Here is a 23,581-nt window from a genome sequence, read left to right as displayed (position 1 = left end):
AACACACAAGGCAGTTTTTAGATTTGCAGCGAGTCTCTCTGTAAAATTTTCTTGCCCACGACATATGCTGCCTAAAAAACTTTACTGGACAAGAGCTAGGAGTATTTGTATTGGTATGGAATTATAACATTTTAAATGTTTTGTTTCACTATAGAACAATGAAGAATTATTACAAAATTCATGGAAACAAAAAATAACTTTAAAATTGTCTCAGAAAAGAAGTGTTTTTTTTTTTTTCTTTCAATCTTTTCAAAAATTTACTACTATTAGCAATAACAACAGACTTCCTGAGCTAGCAATACTTTGGTGTGAATTTTAGAGCCCCTGGGAACCTCAGATCTTTAGTTTTCAGGCTAAAATCAGACTCCAGAAAGCCATGCCTATTCTAGACAAGGAACTACATAGGTTTCTGATGGAAAGCTTTTTATGTTTGAGTAAGAGGTCATAAAAGATGCCCTTTCTCTCCCCCTCCTCCAGCATTCAAGTGTGAGGGACAGTGTCAGATCCTTTATTCTGAATATTTAGGATGAAAAGCACTGACCATAAAGATGTGAATATTTTCATGTGACAGATGCATCAAGCAGAACTTCAATCTGTGAAATACAACCCTTCAATTTGTGATAACCAGAAAGACCTAGTTTCAATCATCTGCTTAGAATTAAATTCAGTGATAGCTCTTAGAGTGAAATTGGCAGTCTATTACCAGTCAATGCATGCTAAGAGACAGAAGGTAAATTGTTTGCTCCCTTTGTTCAGTTTATGCCACTGACTGTTGACGATAGGTATGTTTCCAGCTAGAAGTGAACAGAGAGTATCTGAATATCCTTTGTAAACATTCTCACAGACATACCTAATAAACTTAATAATATTGATGAACATTAAATAAAGCTAAACAGAGGTGAACTTTATGCCATTCTCTCACTTATATATATTTATGGAGAAAGAAAGGGGAAAGCAGGAAAGAAAAAAATATGAAGGGTACAAAAAGCTAAACTTTCAGACTGACCTAAACACTTTATAATTCTGATAGAATTAAACCCTGAGTTGAGCAAATTACAGGGTTTGTGTCTTCTGTAGTGCACTCGGGCACTGCTCTCATATTATACTGACCAACTGACATGTCTGGCAAGGGATACTAAGACATAATCTCCCTTATAAATCTGATTTAGCTTCAGGTCCAGAAATGCTGCAAGGCTAGGAACACAGTCAGTCCAGTAAGAAGTTTGTCGTTGCCTTCCAGTGCTCCTCATGGGCATTGCAGCTTTGCATCATACCTAGTTTCATGTTGTACCTTAAGGGCATGTCCCAGAGATATGAAACTCTTACTATCACATTACTATCTTCTTTTCCATTTATCCTCTTCCTCTCCCACTGGGCAGCATTTAAAGCACTTACCCACATTTTTCTTTTATTTACTATGTATAATTAAATCTCCTGTTTTCTATGCATTCATTACTGGGCTCCACATTCAATCCACAGTTAATAATAACTACAAATAATTGTGAAAGTTCTATTGTAGGCCACTTTGCTTTTTGGGTTATTTCTCTATCTTCAGTTCTAGCACAGAAACAGGCTTTTAATGAGGGTATCACCATTATTGCTCAGCTATATCCTAAATAGCAAAAGTGACTTTAAATCCTTTCTTTAGTCATTGAGGTAAAAAGTGATAAGCATCTCAAACACTTTCTAGGTAATGCAGTACAAGTTAAGGTATCAGCAGATTTATTTATGAACAACTCTTAAAAACAACGAACTTCAAAACTTCTGGAATAAAATGAACCAGTTTTCAAGTACAAGTCAACTTTAATGTTTCCAGCCTGCACTGGACAGTTTGGCTCTTTTATTTCCAATTCTGCCTGCACTACACACAGAGCTCCCTATGCTCTAGAGACATTCCACAACATGTGCATGTCTCCACTTTAAATAAATAAATAGATAGGTAGATAGATAGATAGATAGATAGGTAGATAGATAGATAGATAAAGGTTCACAATGGCTTATAATCAAAATTCAAAAAAAATAAAGAATGTAAAGGAAAATAATTTTATCTGATTTTTTTTTGGTACTGATTCAGCTGGACTAGTTTAACAACATGGTATGAGGAAGCTAGTCCCCACAGATATGGATAAACTGAGAAGATGTTTCCAGTTCATTTCCTTCATACATTACATCAGTGTGGACTGATGTATTGCAAATGTCAAAGAAGTGCATTTTGTGTTGTAATAATTTCTACGTAGTAGCATAAGTGCCTTTCCTCATATATGTGTTTTTATACAATATTTTGAAAGACCTGTTCTGTAGTTTTCAAGAGTAAATACCTGAAATTGTGAAGATCAGTGAGGTTTTTCTTTTACTTTACATTACCTTCAACTAATCATTATCTCCTGATATTTGATTTACATATATTTGAAAATCTAATGTTTATCAATGTAGATGTCACTTGGACTGTTTTTTTTTTTTATGAAATAGGATGAAACTAGAATGTACATACAATGTACAAGTGTACAAAAAGCTTTTTTATGTAGTAAGAGAAGATTCTGCAACCTTTTTTTTTTTTTTTTTGTCCAAAATTTGTGCAAAGAAAACTAGGTTTGCTTCAGAAGAGAACATACATTTTTGTTGGTTTTAGTTCTTCTCAATGACTGCTGAACACAATGTTTTGGCTTACATGTGTCAGAGGCCCAAAATTAACTTTACAAATTTGAATTACATAATCATGTTGTAACTTGGTGGTCTTCTATGATGGGCTTATAGCACTGGTAGACAGGGGAAGAACAACCAATATCATCTACCTGGTCTTGTGCATTTGACACTATCCCACATGATATCCTTGTCTTTAAATTAGAGAGACAAGGATTTGAAGAGGGGACCACTCAGCAGGTAAGGAGTTGGCTGGATGGTTGCACTCAAAGAGTTGTGGTCAATGTCCAGGTGCAGATCAGTAACAAGTGGTGTTCCTCAGGGGTCAGTATTGGGGTCAGAGCTATTTAACTTCCTTGTCAGTGACATGGACAGTGGAACTGAGAGCACCCTCAGCAAGTTTGCCAATGACACCAAGTTGTGTGGTACGGTCGATGCACTGGAGGGAAGGGATGCCATTCAGAGGGGCCTGGACAGGCTGGAAAGGTGGGCCTGTGCAAATCTCATGAGGTTCAACAAGGCCGAGTGCAAGGTGCTACACCTGGAATGGGGCAATCCCAAGCACAAATACAGGCTGGGTGGAGAACGGATTGAGAGCAGCTCTGAGGAGGGTTGTTGGTTGATGAGAAGCTCAACATGAGCCATCAATGTGCGCTTGCAGCCCAGAAAACCAACTGTATGCTGGGCTGCATCAAAAGAAACATGGCCAGAAGGTTGATGGAAGGGATTCTCTGCCTCTACTCTTTTCTTGTGAGACCCCAGCTGGAGAACTGCATTCAGCTCTGGGGACCCCAGCATAAGAAGGATGTGCACCTATTAGAACGAGCCCAGAGGAGGGCCACAAAGATGATCCAAGGGATGAAGCACCCCTCCTATGAGGACAGGCTGAGGGAGTTAGGGTTGTTCAGCCTGGAAAAGAAGCTTCAGTGGGGCCTCGTACCAGCCTTCCAGTACCTACAGGGGTCCAACAGGAAAGCTGGAGAGGGACTCTGTGTCAAGGAGTCCAGTGATAGGAGAAAAAGTAATGGCTTTAAACTAAAAGAGGGTAGATTTAGTGTCAGGAAGAAATTCTTCACTCAGAGGGTTGTGAGGCACTGGAATAGGTTGCCCAGAGAAGCTGTGGATGCCTCATCCCTGGAAGTGTTCAATGCCAGGCTGGATGGGGGTTTGGGCAAACTGGTGTAGTGGGAAGTGTCCCTGCTCATGGCAGAGGAGTTGGAACTAGATGGTCTTTATGGTCTCTTCCAATCCAAAATATTCTACGATTTTGTGATCTTAAATTGTGAAACCAAGGGAAAACAATCATCCACTAAAATTACAGCATATGATAGTTAGTCCTTGGTGACAGAAGACAATGTAATTTGGCACTCCTGTATATAATCATACACTGTATCTACAAAAATAAAATAGAACTAAAAATAAAATTTTTATATTAATAGAGATTTATAAATATATTATCATCACAATGACATTTATAAAGAAGATACTACCATCAAAAGGAGGCTAACATGCGTTAATAACTTATACTTGGCAACACTGAACTGGAAAGGAAATAAACACTTCTATGAAAAGTTCTGTCACTGACTGACTTTATTCAAGATTGAGTTTCAAGCAATAGCAATAACCCCACTTAAAAACAAACTTTGGGATTGGTGTAGTCAGCATCATGTAGACACTGTTAAAGAATATCCTTAAACATATTTGCTCAAAGTTCTTTTTTCACAGTTTTTCTTTTTTTCCTTCATATGTAAATGACATTTTTCCTTTTACTGCTTGCAAGACTGCAAAAGAGGTCAGTCAAAAAATCAGGCAAACAGCATCAAGGGACAGATCTGAGATAAGAAAACTCTTATAAAAATATAATTTCATATTATGAACATAATTTACAGCCAACTGTGAAATAGATTGTGCTCTGTTCCTTCAAGAGTCTTAGCACATAAATTTTAGAGGATAAAAGAAAAAAATCTCTTCCTCTATAGAGGAGAAGAGACAGTAATTTCTGGAGCCCCCATACTGCAAGCTCCTCTTGTTATTTTCCCCAAGTGAAGCAGCAAAATGGGCCTGATCTTACTCATTGTTCATACCACTGCTGTTGACAGACTGTTCGGTGCAGTTTATGTTGTATTTTTTAGCGGGCCAGACTTGACTTATTTCCACATCTTGCTACCTACCTAAATAAATAAATAAATAATAATAATAAAATCACACCACAAAAGATGCATAGTTATGCAAAAGAAAAACAGCCCTGCAAAAAATGAAAGGTTCTAGTTCTACTTGACCATGCCTGCATATGAGACTCTTGGCTTATAACCTGACAGGAAACTGGTTATCTCAGCAGTAAGAAAACTGACTCAAAATTTCCAAAGATTCAGCATCATAAAACACTTAGCAAGCTAGACACAGCCACGGCCCCACCTGCTTATGCTGTTGGAATAATGCATCTCAGCTGACTGGTACGGTGCGCACTGCTACTTCTTAACCAAACCTCCCATGCCACATAGCACCGGGACTTTGCCTTTCATGAACAAATGTGAAAACACAGAGATCAGCAGCAGATTTGTAGAGGTTGACATGAGCATGGGCCACCCTCCTGCAGCAAGACACACAGTCAAGCCCATTTATCCCAGCTGCTCCTGTGTCAACTAATAAGAGAGCTCTTCAATGTCCAGTGATGCCAGACATCAAACAATGCCAGATGTCAAATTGTTGATGATCAGAAATGTCAGTAACTTGCACATGTTCCCCAGAGGTATCCCAAGATGGACTACCACAATTTGTCAAAATTATGTATGGGGGAAAGACTTGCTTTCCACTTTTGGGCTCCTTTTCACCACTAAACAACCCAGTGAGATAAAAACCCTGCTATTTTTTTTCCCATTAAAAGAACAAACAAGCAAACAGAAACCAAACAAAATAAACCATTACCACACAACTGTTCCCCAGCAAAGACCAGGCTGAACTGCGGCTTGCATGCAGTGCGCTACTGCAAGCTGAGCCAGCAGCACCAGCGCTGCCACTGCCACTGCAGCTGTGAGCAGCACGGTCTGTGCCAACACATTTGGAATCGCTAGGACGATTTTACTGTGTGCTATATGCCACACACTGCCCTACAATGTACTACACAGGAGGCACCAAGTATTTTTCAGAGCCAAGTGTTCTAAACACTGTGTGTACCATGGCTGACCATGGCACTTCTTCCACTGCATGCCTTTGTGCCTGTCTCACTTTTCCAATCTTACATCATTCTAAACCGGATGGTTTTATTACTAGTTTGAATCATAACTGTAAAATTCGTCAATGTTTAGCAGTGGATAAGTATTTTTCATATATATGTACACCCACCCCTTGAAAAAACATGGATCACAGCATATACACAAGAATGAGAAATGCTGCCTCTGTAAATATATGCCCAATACTCAAGGACTACTTTAAGAATACATCAGCAGAGAGAGGTAGCAATCATAGCATGACTTTATCTCCACATGTAAAATCACCGTTCGTAGTTTCACTGAAAGGAAAGCCATAACTAGAACATGGAAATATGAAGATATGGGCAGGTCCAGAGGGTTTACACAGCTCCCTCTGGTAATTAATGAATTCACACTGTACTCTGTTCGCTTCAAAACTAATAATCAAGTTATCTTTAAGAAGTTAACAAAAGCTGTATTCTACTCTACCTACTGCATGTAACATTTAAATAAAATATTGATCTCATCATAAAAAAGGAGACTGAAGACTTGGAATCTTCTGCTTCTGTGAGCAAAGAAAGCTGTGATGAAAGGAGTAACAACTCAAGAAGACAAGAGAGAAGGAAGAACAGTGATTTTTATCAAGTGATAAAAAGATCAGCAATCTTTTTGAAGAGTCTTACCATAGATCCTTAAGATGGATTGTTACTCGATTTTGCAGTCCTTGTGTTCCTTTCTTACTAAGAACTCATATGCTAGCTGCTTTTTAATCAATGCCATTATTACAAAAGAAGCCATTTACACTATTTATTTCCATCCTTCTAAGCTTGCCACATTCATTAAACTGATAGAAAATACTTTCTCCTTCTGAGAAAGTCCTCTGAGATGTCCAGAAAAGCCTCTGAGATGTCCAGATCCGGACAATTCAAACTTTAAAATAATATTGGGGAATCAAAGCTGAGCAGCACTCTGAAATTATGGTAAATATTGCATTAAAGCTCTGAATACTGTTACTGGCCTTCAGTATATAATACATAAAGTTCAGTACAGAAATACAGTGTATTAACATCTGTGCAGAACATTAAATATAATCTCAGTGATATTATATTTAAGTTTCAAGGGCAGACAACTGCTGTCTGGTTCTGGTTAGATTATTGTGTTTTGCTCAGGAGTGAAACATCCTATGTTAGGTGTTCAGAAATGCTTCATAGAGATTACATTCCTAATTTAAATGTAAAAATCACTGTTGGTTGAATGTAGTATTGCATTCTTTCTTATGCCATTTTAATTAATTTTCTAGACAGCACTGCAAAGCTCGAAGTTATTTGTTTCAAATGCCTTTCAAGTTTACCTGTTTTAAACTGGATTTTATTCTGCCATGATAATATTGTGAAACTATTCTACCGATAAAAATACCTCCCAGTATGACACAGGCCACAGAGGTTCTCATTAAAACAGAAGAATTGGTTCATCTCTGGTAGCATGATGAACAGAAAACCTGGTACACTTTGGTTCATTAAAGGTAGCCTGGATTAGCAAACTACCTGAAAAAAGAGCTGTAAAAAGCTTCACACTTCAAAGTTTTGTTTGTTGTTTTGATTGTTTGTTTTGTTGTTTTGTTCTGTTTCTGGCCAAAAGCAGCATTACATTTGAAAAGGTGCACACTTTGCACAGTACTTTTCCCCCCATCAAAATGCATAACGGGTCCACAGCTTGGGAAATGGTACTAAAGTGGCATGGTGAAATAGACAAGAAAACACTCTGAAAGAGGAGAGAAAGTGAGAGATGGAACATGTAGGAGAACAATACTGAACATGGAATACCTAGGTTTAACTAGCACAATACAAAAGCCAATGCTGAAAGTTAGCTACCACTTTAACTTTCCAGAGCTGAGAACTGTAAACAAAACATTGCAATGAAACTGTAACTTGGATGCATATCAAAGCATATCAAAGAGTACAGTGTCTTAATTTGGAGATACTAATACATTCATGAGTTTCTGACAAGCCCAGGACAGAACCCAGAGGAGAAATTCTGTGCACTGCTATCACAGATTAGTTTATATTGGAAAGCACTGAGCCAAGTGAGGTAAAATATGTGCAGCATACTCTCTTGCTTACAATTATTCAGTGCTATTTTCCTAAATTTAAGGTGACATAGAAATATTTTATATTCAATATGGAATGTTTGACTTGCATTATCCAATAATGTCTTGTACACAATAGATCTTTTAAGAAGGAAAAAAATATTAAACCATTTAGAAGGGTTGCTATATGTTCCCCACTGCAGTGATAAAATCATCATGCTGGTCAGTTTTCTCTTTACGAGAAAAACTGTAGCTATGCAATGTAGATACATCGCCAGACTGTTTCAATGACTTTAGAAGTGATTTTCCATGTAAAAGGCAGGGCATGAGCTTAATCCATGCAACAGAAACTTAATTCAGGCAGCAGAGATCTCGTGCATACATAGAACAAGTTACTGCCTTCTCCTGCAGGTGCTAGGACTCCACTTGGCAATAACTCCCATAAGATTAAATGTAGTCGAACAATGCAAAACGTGAGGTGCATCATGAAAAGCACGTGGGGTGCACTTAGGGAAAGCATGAGTATGCATTTAAGATGAATTCCTTGCTTGCAAGTAATAAGACTTGATGCTTTACACCATAAATGAGTATTTGCACAATATGCAAACCTTGCTCATTGTAGAAGTTTTCAAAGGTAATTATCTGTTAAAATTTTTGTTATGATTATTATTATTTTGGCTTAAATACTCTAAATGTACTACAGCGTGTATATAGGGAAACTGCATGTACAGCTTGATGATTTTTTTTTCCAGTTAAATTCCTATTACTACACGTAAACAGAAATTTAGGTTTAAAAAATCTGTTTTCTCTCATAAGACCCTAGGGAAGCCAACCTAGATCAAACCCTAGAGTGTGTTTTACGTTTCAACTGAAAAAAAAATAATAAAAAAATATACTGTTTTTATACAGCATCTGCTGTTGGGCCATTTGAGAGCCTAATTAAGCACAACTTTGTAAATAACAGACTCATCAACAGATTTTCGTCACTGATTGGATGGGTTTTAACTTTAGGTACCAACAATTCTCTCTGTGAGAATAAAAGAACGTTCTTTCAAAAAATAATTAAAAACACTGAGGACTTTTTTTCATCTACTAAGCATATTAATTGGGTTTACCATCAAAATGTGATAATATGAACAATATCTTGTTTTGCATGTTAATGCTTCATAATTGCACAGAGCTTTTCAACTTCAAAGCACTTTACAAGAATTAAGTGGATGTCCCTGAAGGCCTTAGGCAAAACTTTCTTTGCCTTCAAAAACAGATTTGCACCAGACAAAAGCTTTGTAAAAAATGCAGGAGTGTGCTGTGTTGCTTTAATCTACAGTGGACATAAGTGAGATAAAATATTACCACCACTCTGCATATGGAAGCAGTGGAAATAGAGGGGAACTGAATCAGACAGTCCCTGCTCCCGTGAAAGCTCTGTCCTTCTACTTCGTTGCGGCACATTGAGCAAGTGAGAAACAAAATGTGAGATAACTTGGATTTCCAAAGAAATGTCAACATACCTTTCAATAACTTCTTCACTCCCCTACCAAAGATCAAGCTGCCTGTAAGTCTGATGATTGCCTACTATTGTACAGCTCCACACACAATGCCTTTGCTCAAGCAATCAGGCAGAGAAAAATGCTTTTGCTAGATTTCAGTCAAAAGTCATTATCCGGCACTCCACTTTGCCTCATCAAATAACATTTTAAAACATACTAGCTAGAAGCAGAAAGTTTCCCCAAACCCAGCAGCACTAGTTATTCCACTAAGTCCAGTGAAAATCTATCACAAATCACAACTCCATATTTTCAAACTGAACTTTCTTTTCTGTCTTTTAAACCATGCTACAGATATGAAACCGCAATAGAAATTTACAACCCATGAGCTGAATTCTGTGCATTTTTCAGTACCCTTTGCCATAATGACATTTTACAGTGACTACAGGTAAAATCAACAAGCACTCCTCTCAGTACTTACCATGTGATTTTTATGCCACTTCACTGGACACAGGGAGTAATACATTGGGTCTTTTTATTGCTCAAGTAGAAAGTGCTCATTACCTATTTATGTTTATATATAGGAAAAAACAAAGAGTTTTTTCAAGTGGCATACATCACACTGTTGTAGTGGTTGATTTTCTCAAGATGGTCTTCTGGGGTTTTGGCGCAGTTTGTGGAGGCACAGTCGCGGGTCTTGAAGGAGGAAAGCTATTACTGGAACTTATCCCCAAACCTCCATTTTCTAGGGGAAATGGAGGCAGTGGAGGCGGTGGAGGCGGCAGAGGAGGGCACTGATGCGGCAGCTTTCCCACAAGACGGGCAGGCTCACTGTGCAAATGCACCTCCCTGTTTTTAATGTTATACCGAACATCACAGTCTGGGCAATAACCGTGGTACTGCACTTTTTCATTAAATCGTACCCGTTCCCTTGCTCCTGGCTGAGGACACCGCTCTTTCTCGGGTCTATGCGTTAGAGGCTGCATTGCAACTTTGTCCAAATTACTGTTCGGCATACAGCACATATCTCCATTTGGGATGCGGTTGGGCCCATTTCTCAGCAGGGTACCATTAGTCTTGACAGGGTTGGCGGAAGGAGGCAGCCTCGGAGGCTCGTCACACTTGACAGGCGTCAGTCGTGGTGGAGGCGGGGGAGGATTTGGCTTCCGCAGCACGGTGAGGATAGCGGAGGGGTGCGCAGGGGGCTTGATGAGGGGAGCACTGCCCCGCACCTTGACCTTCTCCAAGCTGGAAGCTGTTGTGCTGCTGGAGCTGCTGTTAAGCGTGTCTGTTTTGGAACTGTCCGTCATCTCATCCTCCAGCTGCAGGTCAGATGTCAGCGTGTCGATCTGGTCAACCACCTGCACAATGGCCAGAGAGAAAACAGTGAGAAAAGCTTGTCCCTGCAAAGGCACAGAACAGAAGCACACTCTGCAAACAGTTTTTCCTTCCCAGATCTGAAGTACATGATCTTTTTAACCACTTTTATTATTATTATTTTGCCAACTTAACAATGGGATGGGTAGTTTGCTAGCTCAACAACTGAATACAGAAGAAATAAAATTTGAAACACTCTGGAATGAAATTCCATTTCTTTCCCTCTAGGGTTTACTTGGCAATATCATTGTACGTGAACAGTAATCCTTCAGTAATATGTTTTGCCGTCCAGTGCAGGAGGAGACTGAATTATTTAACTACAGCTTATACATGACAGTTTCTGAATCTAAATCTGCTGCAGAGTATTTTTCAGCTCTGACCTTTCACACAATCTAGATTTGCATACACATCACTGTATCAGTGGTATTACACACCTACAATCTTAAGTTTGATACACCCTTCGCTCTCTATTTTTTAACATAATTAAGGTAATGAGGAGCAACTACCCTCCTGTTTCAGACTACCTTATCTGCTGTTACGAATTTTCCTTAAGATCTGTTATCCTCTGAAGTAATCCTGAAATAGCACTTGCTGCAGAGAAAACGAAAAATAGCTTGATTTTTGAAGTTACAACCATTCATTCACTCATGTATGTTACTCAATGATCTCCTCTACCACCTGTAATTCTGTTTTGTTCGTTTTCACAAAGCCTCATCTCTTCTAGTCTCCCAGATTCCTTTTTTTATTCATTTTTATATAGGACATGCAACTGATAGTGTCTACTAGGTGATCAAAACTTGTCATATAAGATATAATATATAAAACAATAAAATATAAGAGTCAAAAGGCCTTCCTAAAAACTGCCTTTCACTCTATATGTAGTTGAATGACTAGTTTTAAACTACAGATAACCACAACACAGGAAGTAAGTATTGTCTCACAGGATATACATAAAATAATCACAGGAGCTGAAGTGTTACTAGTTAACTTCATTTCACTAACAAAAAGCTCACACCATTGTTTGGGGGCCCCATGCTGCGTGTGTGATATTCTGGAAGGAGAGCGTGAGACTGGGTGCCTCCAGATTTGCCACAATACTCCTTACCTCTTTCAGTTTTTCATTTTTACTTTCCACCTTCATTAATTTGGTCATAATACTATTGATTTCAAAGTAAGCCATTTTTTTTGAGGAGTACAGCCACATGTTAATCACACAAAAAAAAAAAAAAAAGGAAAGAAAGAAAGAACCAAAAACCATTTCCAAAGGCAGCAATTCTATTTGGTCAACTTACTCCTGTGCACACAGTTAAAAGTAAACAAAAACTCAACAGAATGAAAGAGCTCCCTAGATTCCACTCTTTATACTGTAACTGCAAGTTGTGTATTTGTAAATCCATAAAAATTCACATGCAATAATTTTTACTTTATAGAGATCGGTGCTCTCTTTCTTCTTATAAAAAGCAAACATGCAGATAACCATGGTTCAGAAAGAAATCTGCCAAAATACCTTTGAAAAAAAAAATCTGATTCCTCTCCAAGACCAAAACAACTATTCATTTATTCACAGGTCAAAGCCAAAGACCTTGTTTCATTTAATTTTCCATTTTAGCATTTTGATTTCTCTCTGAAAAAGCAAAAGAACAAATTATACCCATACAAGATTTACTCCCCCCAGATAATTAGGATTTAAATGTTAGATACCTCATATCTATAAGATACAGAACCACAGAATCAAAGAATCATCTAGGTTGGAAGAGACCTCCAAGATCATCTAGTCCAACCTCTGACCTAACACTAACAAGTCCTCCACTAAACCATATCACTAAGCTCTACATCTAAACGTCTTTTAAAGACCTCCAGGGATGGTGACTCAACGAGGTACAGTTGAACTCTATGGGTATCTTCGGATCCAAACGTCTCCTCCAGAGTACAGAATACTACTACTTTGGAAATTTCAAAATAAAGACAGATAAACCAAGTCTGTAATAAGACAATGTAAGATTCATAGCAGGAAATCCAGCTTACAGAAGAAAGAATTCACATTATCACTTCACTTTACATATGTAAACAAGGCATAGAAAACTTCTCAAAATGAAAGGAACAAGGACAGTACACTCAAGATATGTGCACTAAGCATGAAATTCAAGCATATCTCTGCAAGTTTAGTGTGGATTTGTGTCAGTATTAGAGTCTTTCTGTATATGGCTAAATATATTATTGAATCCTCTCCTGAAATCCAATATATGTTTGTTTGTTTGTTTTAACTGTCAGTTAGAGCTACGGAATGGGTTGGTGCAATCGCAAGAAACTCCTTGGAAAATAGCGAAACAAAAAAAAGACGTTAAACAGCTGCAGGGAAGACTGAAACGCAAGATGTAACTGTAAGGCTGCTCAACAGAGAAGCATTTGAAAGCTTCTACATGTGACAGTAGATTGGCCTATATTACACTGATACATCTGATAATGCTAAGCATCAATATTTTGTTGCTTAACATTTGGTTTGTTTCTTTTGCAATTGGATTATTTCAACAAAAACTCAGTTTATTTTCCTTTATTTTCTACCATGGCACTCCCCTCAAAGTATCTATAACCATTTAAGACCATAGAAACCAACACTGCATATGTGAGGAAAAAGACAGCCAATGGAATGCTGATGTTGTTATTGCACTATTATCTATAGGTATATCTCATGGAGATTAGCTGGACAATATACTAAGTCTACATTAGCTTAATAAAATTAATTCACAATTAATTCACAATTTCAAATATGAAATTCCCAAGAAAGAAGAAAAAATATATATTTTAATGTTATTTTAGCACAAGCACAAACTTTTAATAATTTTATTTCCTGTATTTCTGTAGCACCAGTCACAAATAACAGCCTATTTGCCTTAGGCCTCATGTGTGCAACAAAAAGAAACAGAAATGAGTATTTATTATTTTGAAGTGGAGACATTAAAGTTGATATTCCACTCTTGATATGAGGACATAGCTGTAATTATGCATCACAGGTGTCACAAAATGGCAGATCCTGGTGATGAGAAAATTTGTGTCCATTCAAACTGCCCTTCTGGCAATGCAAAGATTTTCTCAGGAGTAAGAGTCTGGCCCTATGAACCATGCTTGAATTTAAATCACTATAGAGTTTATCTCCTGCCCTCTGGGCAACTGTGTAGTACACAATGGAAATTTTCTGTCACCTGTCCACCTGTAAAGCATAAAAATAGTATAAAATGGCTCTGACACAACAACACAGTTTATCTGTCCAAATTAATTCCCACCACAGTTTGTGATTCTGTTTCCAGTTATGTTCTTTTGTTTTGTTTAATTTTCAGCCCAGAAAGAAAAATTCAAATGAGATGAAAAAATAACAGACAATTACTGACCAAAACAACACTGACGCTGTACAAAACTGCAAGGCAAAAGAAAAATAGACTCCATTTCACAACACACTTCCTATGGAGTCAGACAGACAATATTTAGAAACAAAAAAGCTGCTCTAGTTGTGCAGAATCTGTCTGTTTTTCAGTTCAGTGATAAAACAGGATTTGATTCACAAGTGCGAGAATAGGGAGTCATCCTCTTATACCCTGAGGAGCTCCTCAGCCATTAACCAGATTTGATGCCCCCTTCTGTGGTGTCAGGAGTTGGACTCAATGATCCTTATGGGTCCCTTCCAACTTGGGATATTCTATGATTCTATGATTCTATGATTCTCCCCTGCTCACTCTGTGGGATCTTGTGTGACACTACCGAATACACAAGGATGTCAGCTCACTCTGACCCATTTTATGGATTTTATATTACACTATTACATTACTTAGACTCACAGAAATTCTGCAATGCAACCACCGTTGTATGAAGGATATATTAGTACTATGTATGTAATTTTTACTAGGTGGTCAAAAGGATGTAATAACTCCCCACTGGAAAAAAAAGAAAAATATGTCAAGAAAAAGGAAAGAAAGAAAAAAAAAGAAAAGAAAGAAAAGGAGAGAAAGAAAGAGAGAAAGAGAGAAAGAAAGAGAAAGAGAGAGAGAAAGAGAGAAAGAGAGAAAGAGAGAAAGAGAGAAAGAGAGAAAAAGAAAGAGAGAGAGAGAGAGAGACAAAGAGACAAAGAGACAGAGAAAGAGAGAAAGAGAGAGAGAGAGAAAGAGAGAGAGAAAGAGAGCGAGAAAGAGAGAGAAAGAGAGAAAGAGAGAGAGAGAGAAAGAAAGAAAGAAAAAGAAAGAAAAAGAAGAAAGAAAGAAAGAAAGAAAGAAAGAGAAAGAAAGAAAGAAAAAGAAAGAAAGAAAGAATATACTGACTTTACAAGCAATTTGTAGTGCATCAAACTTTTTTATTAAATTTCTTAAAATATATAGAGAGAGTATTACGTATTGCTTTCTCACTAAAGCTAAACTGCAGCCCCTGTTTAATGTAACTGAGAATGTCATCAAAGAAAATGTCTTGTGATTCTCAAAAGCTGCACAGGCTGGCATAACAATTCTATTTCTTGATTTTTACTTACAAATTTTGTCTGGTTGTTAACTCCTCTAAGTGGTAAGGAACTTTCCTGGGTGAATATCCTAACTGGACTTGACCAACATTCAAAACTTCCAATTTTTTACTGTGTGCCAGGATATCATTATAAGAATATAGCTAGTAAAACGTGACATAAGAAGTAACAATTTCTTTTATTTTTTAACCTTATCTTTGAAAAGGGTATCTTCAATTAGCTACAATCACTATTTGGAGTACTTGTCTTTGTGTGATTCTGCAATACACATCCAAAAATGTATACTTGATCTACTGAGAATTTTATCATCTCTTTACAATAAATGTCCCACCAGGTTTTCTTTTCTTCTGTTTTAAAGGCAGTGGAAAACACGGCAGTAAGGTATAGATGTTCAGTGAATATATAAACCACCAGCTGCATGCAATTCACCATAAAATTTTTTTTTTTCAAATCTTGAATAAAGAGCAAATTAATTTTCAGAAAACAAAGTAATATACCCTTAAAAACTCATAAGATTTTAAGTTCACAGAGCTCAAAATTATATTTTTTCTGAGGCGACCATCCATTTTCACTGCTTTATATGTTCTTCAATGTTTCATGTGATTTTACGAGTAAGATTTCATTTTTGAAATGACTTGCACCTCTACAAGCTAGCACTTCTGAAAAAAGCTGCATATGCAAAATGGAAATGGTACTTAGCTCTGATATTACTTCTGAGACAGAATAGTTATAATCCATATATTGCTATTTAGTACTACAATTCAGCTGTGTAAAGCTATGAGATTTGATATGACATTTTGGTGGAAGTTTTGAGAAAATTACAGACAGATATGGATCTTGATTTTAAACCAACAAAGGACACATCAGGTCATGAGCCTAGCACAAGTTTTTGTTTGCTTTCTTTGAACTAATTAGCATACTGGTAAAATGAACAAAATGTGGTGATATTTTTTAACGAAAAGAAGTAAAAAAAATTTTGTATCAATTCCAAAAACTTGCAAAGTTTGACATGGATAATTTTTCACTGTATGTACAAAAATTAAGTACAAGACAAACTATTAGAAGAAACTTGTAATTAACAACAGAACTGCAATCCAGTCTACCAGAAAGAAGCCATTCTTACCTATATGTAAAGAACTGGAAACATGCTATATCAGTAGCTCCAATATCTTATGACTCTCTCTCTAATCCTACAAGAAATCAGTCACTTGCTATAATTACTACAGGAATCTCTAAGACAACCTGTCATACTTTACCTTCCCATCATCTTAGGTCATTACATCCCACAGAGTAGTTAGTCCTTTGCTGACAAAAATTAACATTCAATATAACCAAGTATGCATACAAAACTTCTTTTTTTTTTTCCAAATGAGTCTTTACCTGGAAGTCCTGAACCATCACGGAGCTAACTGCAAGCCAAAGCAAGTCCCTCATAACACTGAGAGTGCCAGTATTTCTCTGCTAGCTGCATAACATCACAAGGATACCCTGTTCTCAGGTGCTTATAATGCCAGCTTCAGTCGTCCATACCTTTTGCATTTCCCACAACTAACTTCTCACTCATTCCCAGTGACTGACTGCAGCTTCCAGGCCAAGGGGAAATTGAACCAAACTTAGCTTAGAAATGTGTTTATAAAGTTGTGTGAGCCCAATAATTGCAAACAGAAATGAAAAGTAGAGCCACACAAGGAGAGACAAATGATCTACTTAGTACAATAGTTTGAAAAAAATGATAAAAAACAGATGTCTAGGCAAGACCACAGGAATAGAAAAGTCACACAGAAATATTTCTGTGGAATTTTATCCCAGCCTCAAACAATTTCTATCTCAAGGACGTCTTAATAGATTTTGTATTTAATAGATCCCTACCTATTTCACTACCATCAACATGTCTATCTCAACTTGAATCGATATAAATTTTTACCATCCACAATATACTGCTGTTTGTCACTGTAATTACAGAGATATACCACCTACTCCCCTTTCTGCTTGAGAAAAATCACAGGAGCTTTTACAGACAACATGCTTCATGGACCGGCATAACACTTAAATACATAAACTGTAGCTATTTTGCAAAACAAAACAAAACAAAAACAGCTATGAAAGGCCTCTCAGTGTTGGAAGTTTTTCATCATATACCAAATACTTGATAAAAATGTATCAAATACCAAACACCATAACAAATATCTGTAGAACAAGGAGTTTTTTGACATGGAAAAAAGAATCAAACAGCTGCCTACACCCTGCAGTCCTTCTTCAACCACTAGTAAGTTATAATAAATATTTTCCAGTATATCATCCAGCAGCATCTTCACATCTGAAGCTGTATTAGTAAAGAATTGTGTCTGTTTATAGTATGCTACTCTAGCATAGTGCTAGGAATGAGCCTGATATGTTCATTCATATGTTCATGTATGTGTGTGTGTTAATACACACTTCGGGGAAGATTCTGAATTCAGATTTTGGGGGATGATGCTTACAGTAGCATCCCAGGCTCAGGAACCCACAGTGCAGCACCAGCAAAGTGCACAGATAGCATCAGACTTGTCAGCATTACAGTATCTGAAAGATCAGTACCCTCCTAAACAAGCTTACACACATCCCAACCCAAAAAACAAACAAACAAACAAACAAACAAACACCATTCAGACGTTCAGTTGTTAACTGTCACCAGAAAGGTTTTGCTAAAGAATATATTAGTAACTTCAGCAAAATAGTATTACCCTTTGAAGTACATTACACCCTCATCATTTTCAATTACAGACCTTACTCAATCATTCCCCGAGATTTTGAAATAGTTTGAGGATCAAATTAGCTGGGTGTAATTTATAAATCGAAAATTATGAATATGCTGGAATCTTGGGAATCTAATAGGGCCTGAAAACTCATTGTCAACATCCTCACGTAGCATTTCAGGGAAAGCAAACTGGGAAACCCATATTCAAAATCTTAAAAGGAAAAAGCTTCCTTCCCAAGAAAGAATAAGAAGGAAATAAAGAGAGCAGTGACCTGCTCTCCAGGTGCCTCTTTAAGATCTTGGATAGCAATGGTAAGTTCTCTCTTTAGACTTTGGGATGGAGTCTACTAAGGAAGCTGCTTGGAAGATCTTGGAAGAGGTAAAGGTAGGTTTGTGGCACATACTCATAGCATGAAGGACAGCACAGCTACTGTTTCTGTCATATACAAATAACCTCTGATAAAATGATGATAAATAAACAAAAACCCTAAGAAAATTAAGTAAAAAAAAATTGCTTTCAAGAAAATCGACCTCAAAGAATACTTATAACAACAAAAAAAAAGCTGTTTTAAAATGCTAGCTGAAACATCAGCACTCTCTTACCTGTCCTATGTAACAGAATTTTACACCTCCAGTAAAATATTCACATCTTCTCCTGTTTGGCAATACAGGATGGTAATTAATTTCAAGAAAGTAAAGGTTATTAAATCTGTTTATATGTCACATCTAAAGACACAGAGACAACATTTGTATAAACTTTGGAAAGGGAATGCAATGATTTTGCACATAGCTCATTCCCCAGGCTGAAAGCCAGACCACACCTCAGACAACACTAAAAAAAAAATTCTTGCTTTGTGTTATCAGCTACAACCTCCCTTTGCTCCCCTATCTTGCCCATGATGAAGCATTTACCCAGACTGTTTAAGCAAAGCAAATCAGTCCACATATTTGAAACAACAGATAGGATATGCAATCTCTATGGGCAGCAGTGTTTAACAGTTTTTCAAGAACAGATTCCAAAAGCAGCAAGTTAATCTGGCACAGTTTGCCGTGAACACCTACTCAGAAAAAAAAAAAAAAAAAAAAAGTATTTTAAGTACCAGAGAGAGGAATGTCAACTACATAACAAAATAAATGTTAAAAAAAATAATAATAATTCATATGACTCGCAATGAAAGCTGCAGGTTAAAGGGAAAGCCATAATTTTTTCTTTATCATCAAACTGAAGTCAAGTTTTTTTATCTACTCTTCAAATTTCAGTTTGACAGCATAGATACAGTTTCTGTGACTATTTAAGCTCATGAAAGTAATGCAATGCCCATTTTAATTTTGAGAACATAATAATCTACCACATATCCTATCTCTGAAAATGTCTAGAATAAGACTATGATAAGCAGACTGTACAACTACTTTATTATTTGGTTTGAGTCTATTTTCTCCTGAATTCATGGAATTATATTTTTATTTTATAAATTATAATTTATAAATTATTATTATATATTATATTATTATTATTATAAATTTATTTTATAAATTATATTTTTAGAAACATGAAGATGAAAGACTTTAAGTTTTACTCTATTGGATGAGAAAAGAAAAAAAAATATATAAAAAGGATGATTCTGGACATGGCAAATGTGCATTTGGTCCATGATTTCTGTATACACATCTTTTTAAATTCATCATCATAAAACAGAAAATTTAAAAGACAAATTGCTAATCAGCATTCAATGTTTATATGTGCACATAAGTGAAAAGGCCTCTGTGTAAAAGAGACAAGAGAATTGAAGTGTAACCTCTGAGTACGTGCTTCACAGTAAACCTCTTTTGTTTAACATACAGCATCCACAGAACACCAGAGCTGTGAGACTTAGGTGTTTCCTCTGAATAACACATACATTCTAAAATAACAGTTTAGAAGCTGCTGCTAACTGCTGTTTTTCTCTCTAAAAACAGACAATAAAATTGAACAATGGCTGGATACAGACAAAAACTAAGGAATGGCTAGTCTGTGCATTCTCATTACTTCCAGTGTTTTCTAAATGAAAGTTTCTAAAACAGCTAAAAATACAGCACCATAAAATATCTGAGATATTAGTTCCCATGTAACAATCTTTTTTCTATAAATATTGATTCATAATGATTACAAATACAGTGACTTGTCTAATACCTAATGCTAATTTAAATGAATGCTAAACATTTCTCTAAGCTCATAACTGTTAAAGTAAGCAGCATGTAGAAGTTCCTTAAAGTACAAGCATCCTCAAGCTATTAATGCTTACCATGGAGACTGTATGTTCCCCTGTAGGATCAGAAAAAAACATACAACTAAACACATAAACAGTTTCCTAGATATACTATTCAGATACACTAATAACAACTACTAAAACCAAACCAAACCAAGACAAACTTGTAATATTACAGCACTGGGAAAATAAATAAATAAATAAATAAATAAACAAACAAATAAATAAACAAATAAATTCAGACTTTTCCAATAAAGAGGAAAAACAAACAAACAAAACTTACTACCAACACCACACTAGGCAGAGAATTAACCAGTATTTTTTATTTTCCTCTGGCACTCTAAAAGAGGCTTCAGAAACAAATGCTGAGCATCCTTTTATTCTAAAAACAAAAAGATGATCCCCAAGAACAGCCTATATATCTTTTTGGAGACCATGTGTTAGACTGGTGGATTTTTTTGGTTGAAAAGATTTTATTAGTAAAAAACTACTCTGAGCCTATATGGCCTCCATATTTTAAGATTTCACCACCATTTCTGTGACAATTTCAAAGCCACATTTAAGCACAAATGCAATGTGTGATGAATTTGCACTAATCTGGAAGTAGTAATTCTAAGAGTGTTGGACATTGACTATAGTACAGTTCCAACAGATCTGAAGAGAATTGACAGATTTAGCTTAATAGACACATTTCCCATTTGTCTGCTGGTTTCAAAACACTACCCAAAATTACACAATCCATTAAGTTTCATTCTAATTCAAAGTCTGGACAAATCCAAAGTTCAAAGCAAATTTTAGATGAAGCGACAGTATCCTCCACTTTTTACAGTGAAAAACAAAACAACCCCCTCAATCAGAATGCTTTTTATGTTCAGATATTTCTGAAATACTCTTTAACGTAATTTAGTTACATTAAAAGAAACAACTTTTGCTTAAGCAGTAGGTTAAAGGACCTGTCTTGATAAAAATAATGTTATTGATAGTGATGGTGATTACTAAGAAGTTGTATAAGTCTTTCAGCTGAGAGTTCCTATGATGTGAGGTGGGTGAGCAGTTTTCTCTGCCTTGCTCCCCCTATGAGCTGTTGGCCACATCTGGAAGTAAATGTGCTGCAGATGCTGCTCCAAGAATGAGAGAACAAAAAAGATGTTGTAATATTGATCCTAGTGGAGGTTTCTTCAGACTCCAATTGACTTTTTCCATCTGGAGGTACTAGACATAATAAATAACAGGAGATAGCCCATCGTTAGCTTATACCTCTAATAAATAATAGTGTCACTAATAAACAATAGCAACAAATCAGTTGAACCCTGTTACTAGAGAGAGTAGTTGCTATGAACCTTGTAGGTTAGAAATGAATACTTGTTTGCCTTTTAATTATTAGTTGCTCCAAGTTAAATGATTTCTGCTCACACTGCATCACATAATAAGTAAAGATTTTAATCAAAATCCACGGAATATTCTATCTTAATATTTATGGATAATATTTTTTTTTCATATCCTTTTAAGTAAATATTATATGAGCACAAGGGAAATACAAAAGTTAGGGTTTTTAGCTCATCCTTGGTTCTGTATATGTCATACAAGTCAAAACATTACAAATGATTATTTTGTCTCTGCTTTCCATGGCTTTGGTCTGAACCACATGTTTTGTTCAATTAGCTAATTATATGAAGAAAGCCAGTAACAATATTATCTCAACAAAAAAAAAAAATCCCTTACACATATACAGAAATTTGAATCCTTTGGGCCATTAGTACTGTTTTGTATGTATTTTAAACAGAGGGTAAAAGTAAACTGTAGCTACTTTTTACAATTAAAAATATACTTAAATGATTCAGTGATGAGTACAGTGTTCACAATATTATATGAGCCTTGCTGAGGCTGTTTAAACTATTCAAAATTACACAATCTAGTGGTACATGTTAATATAGATGCTGCTTACTTTATAGTTAAAGCTGAATTTCATCAAAATAATTTTTTCAGAGCTTGAAGAAATGCTTTCTGGTTGCCTTACAGTCAAAAAAAAAAAACAACAAAAAACATAACATTTGATTTTGTGTGGTCTTGTGTGGAGCCAGGTGTTGGACTTGATGATCCTTGTGGGTCCCTTCCCACAAGGATCCATAGAACCATAAAGTTAAGGTTCTATGGAACTAAAGGCACATGGAAAGCAAAGGTGAAGGTGCAGAGTTTAGAGCTGAAGTTTGCAATGAGATACGCATTTTATTTGCTGGGCTTTGCAAATGAACTCTTTAAGATGTCTTCAAGATTTAGGTACTATTTTGTTTTCAGATATAGTATTTGTACTATTAATCATCCCGAGAGAAAGGCAGAGAGAAAGGAAGGCAGGGAGAAAGATCATCTACAAGCTCTGCAGCTGAGGTATTTCCAGCACTTTTGAAGGAAGTAATTGTTTCAAAGTGTGCCAAAATGCATTATTATGGATTTTTTTTTTAAGCAACAACTAATAATTTTTTGTCCTTATAAGACCATTAGCTCATGTTTTTGGCACTATTACCTGCTTTTGCAAATCCATTTCTGGTTAAATGTCATGTAGGTTATCATATAGCAAAACAGAAACACTTTGCTTCTCTGCAATCTGGTAAAATGAACATTGTGACAAAAGCAAGGAGTCAAATCCAGACTTACTTGACCTATTTAAATATGCACACACACCAGACAGCTTCATTTTCACAATGATTTTATGTCGCGTTAGTCAATTCAAGTTCACTGAGCAGTTCCTTCTCTTGGGATGCAAGCACAGGCTAAGACACACCCACATTCAAAATACTGAGAAAACAGAGATGCAATTTAACTGCTTGGAATACTTCACCTACAGAAAGACATGAGGGCCCACTAAGTCTGTAATGCACTTACATTTCTGGTACTGCTGAGTGACTAAACGAGAATTTAGCTTTTAATCATTCTTAGTTGAGGTATCAAAGAGTTGTTTGTTAATCTGTTGTATCTAGCACCGTGGTGCTGTATTTTCACTGCTTGTGGTCCTGCCCCTCTACTGTGCACTCAGTTCAGATCCCTTCGCATCTGTGGCACACATTTCCCTTGGGGGTAGTTAGTTGCAGAAGGGTAGAAGTATGACTTATCAGAAGCATTAATTAAAGGCTGAAGATGAAGTTCAAGAGGTCTGTTTACTTCAGTAAATAAATAGTTGCATTAGAGCAGGAAACTGCAGTAGTAGACTATATTGATACAGAAGGTAGAAAACAATTTCCAAGCAGATCTGCAAAACACAGTGAGTGGGGTCAGGGGCTGGGGAGAGCAACCCCTGTCCCAGCCTTGCAGGGCAGCAAAATGCTAT

At 36.4% G+C, this 23,581-nt stretch overlaps 1 protein-coding gene across 4 annotated transcripts in view; it reads right to left on the bottom strand.

Moving 5' to 3' along the window:
• Positions 1-23,581, bottom strand: part of PRR16 (proline rich 16) — a 174,817-nt gene that overhangs the window by 47,523 nt on the left and 103,713 nt on the right. For all 4 annotated transcript variants that reach the window (XM_048054114.2, XM_048054113.2, XM_048054116.2 and 1 more), the window contains exon 2: positions 9,883-10,762. In XM_048054114.2, the coding sequence (XP_047910071.2) occupies positions 10,019-10,762 (744 nt within the window). In that variant the 3' untranslated portion in view covers positions 9,883-10,018. The remainder of the gene's footprint in view (positions 1-9,882; positions 10,763-23,581) is intronic.

The sequence above is a fragment of the Anser cygnoides genome, chromosome Z (assembly GCF_040182565.1).
Source record: "Anser cygnoides isolate HZ-2024a breed goose chromosome Z, Taihu_goose_T2T_genome, whole genome shotgun sequence".
NCBI lineage: Eukaryota > Metazoa > Chordata > Aves > Anseriformes > Anatidae > Anser > Anser cygnoides.
This window is presented reverse-complemented; position numbering and strand designations above follow the sequence as displayed.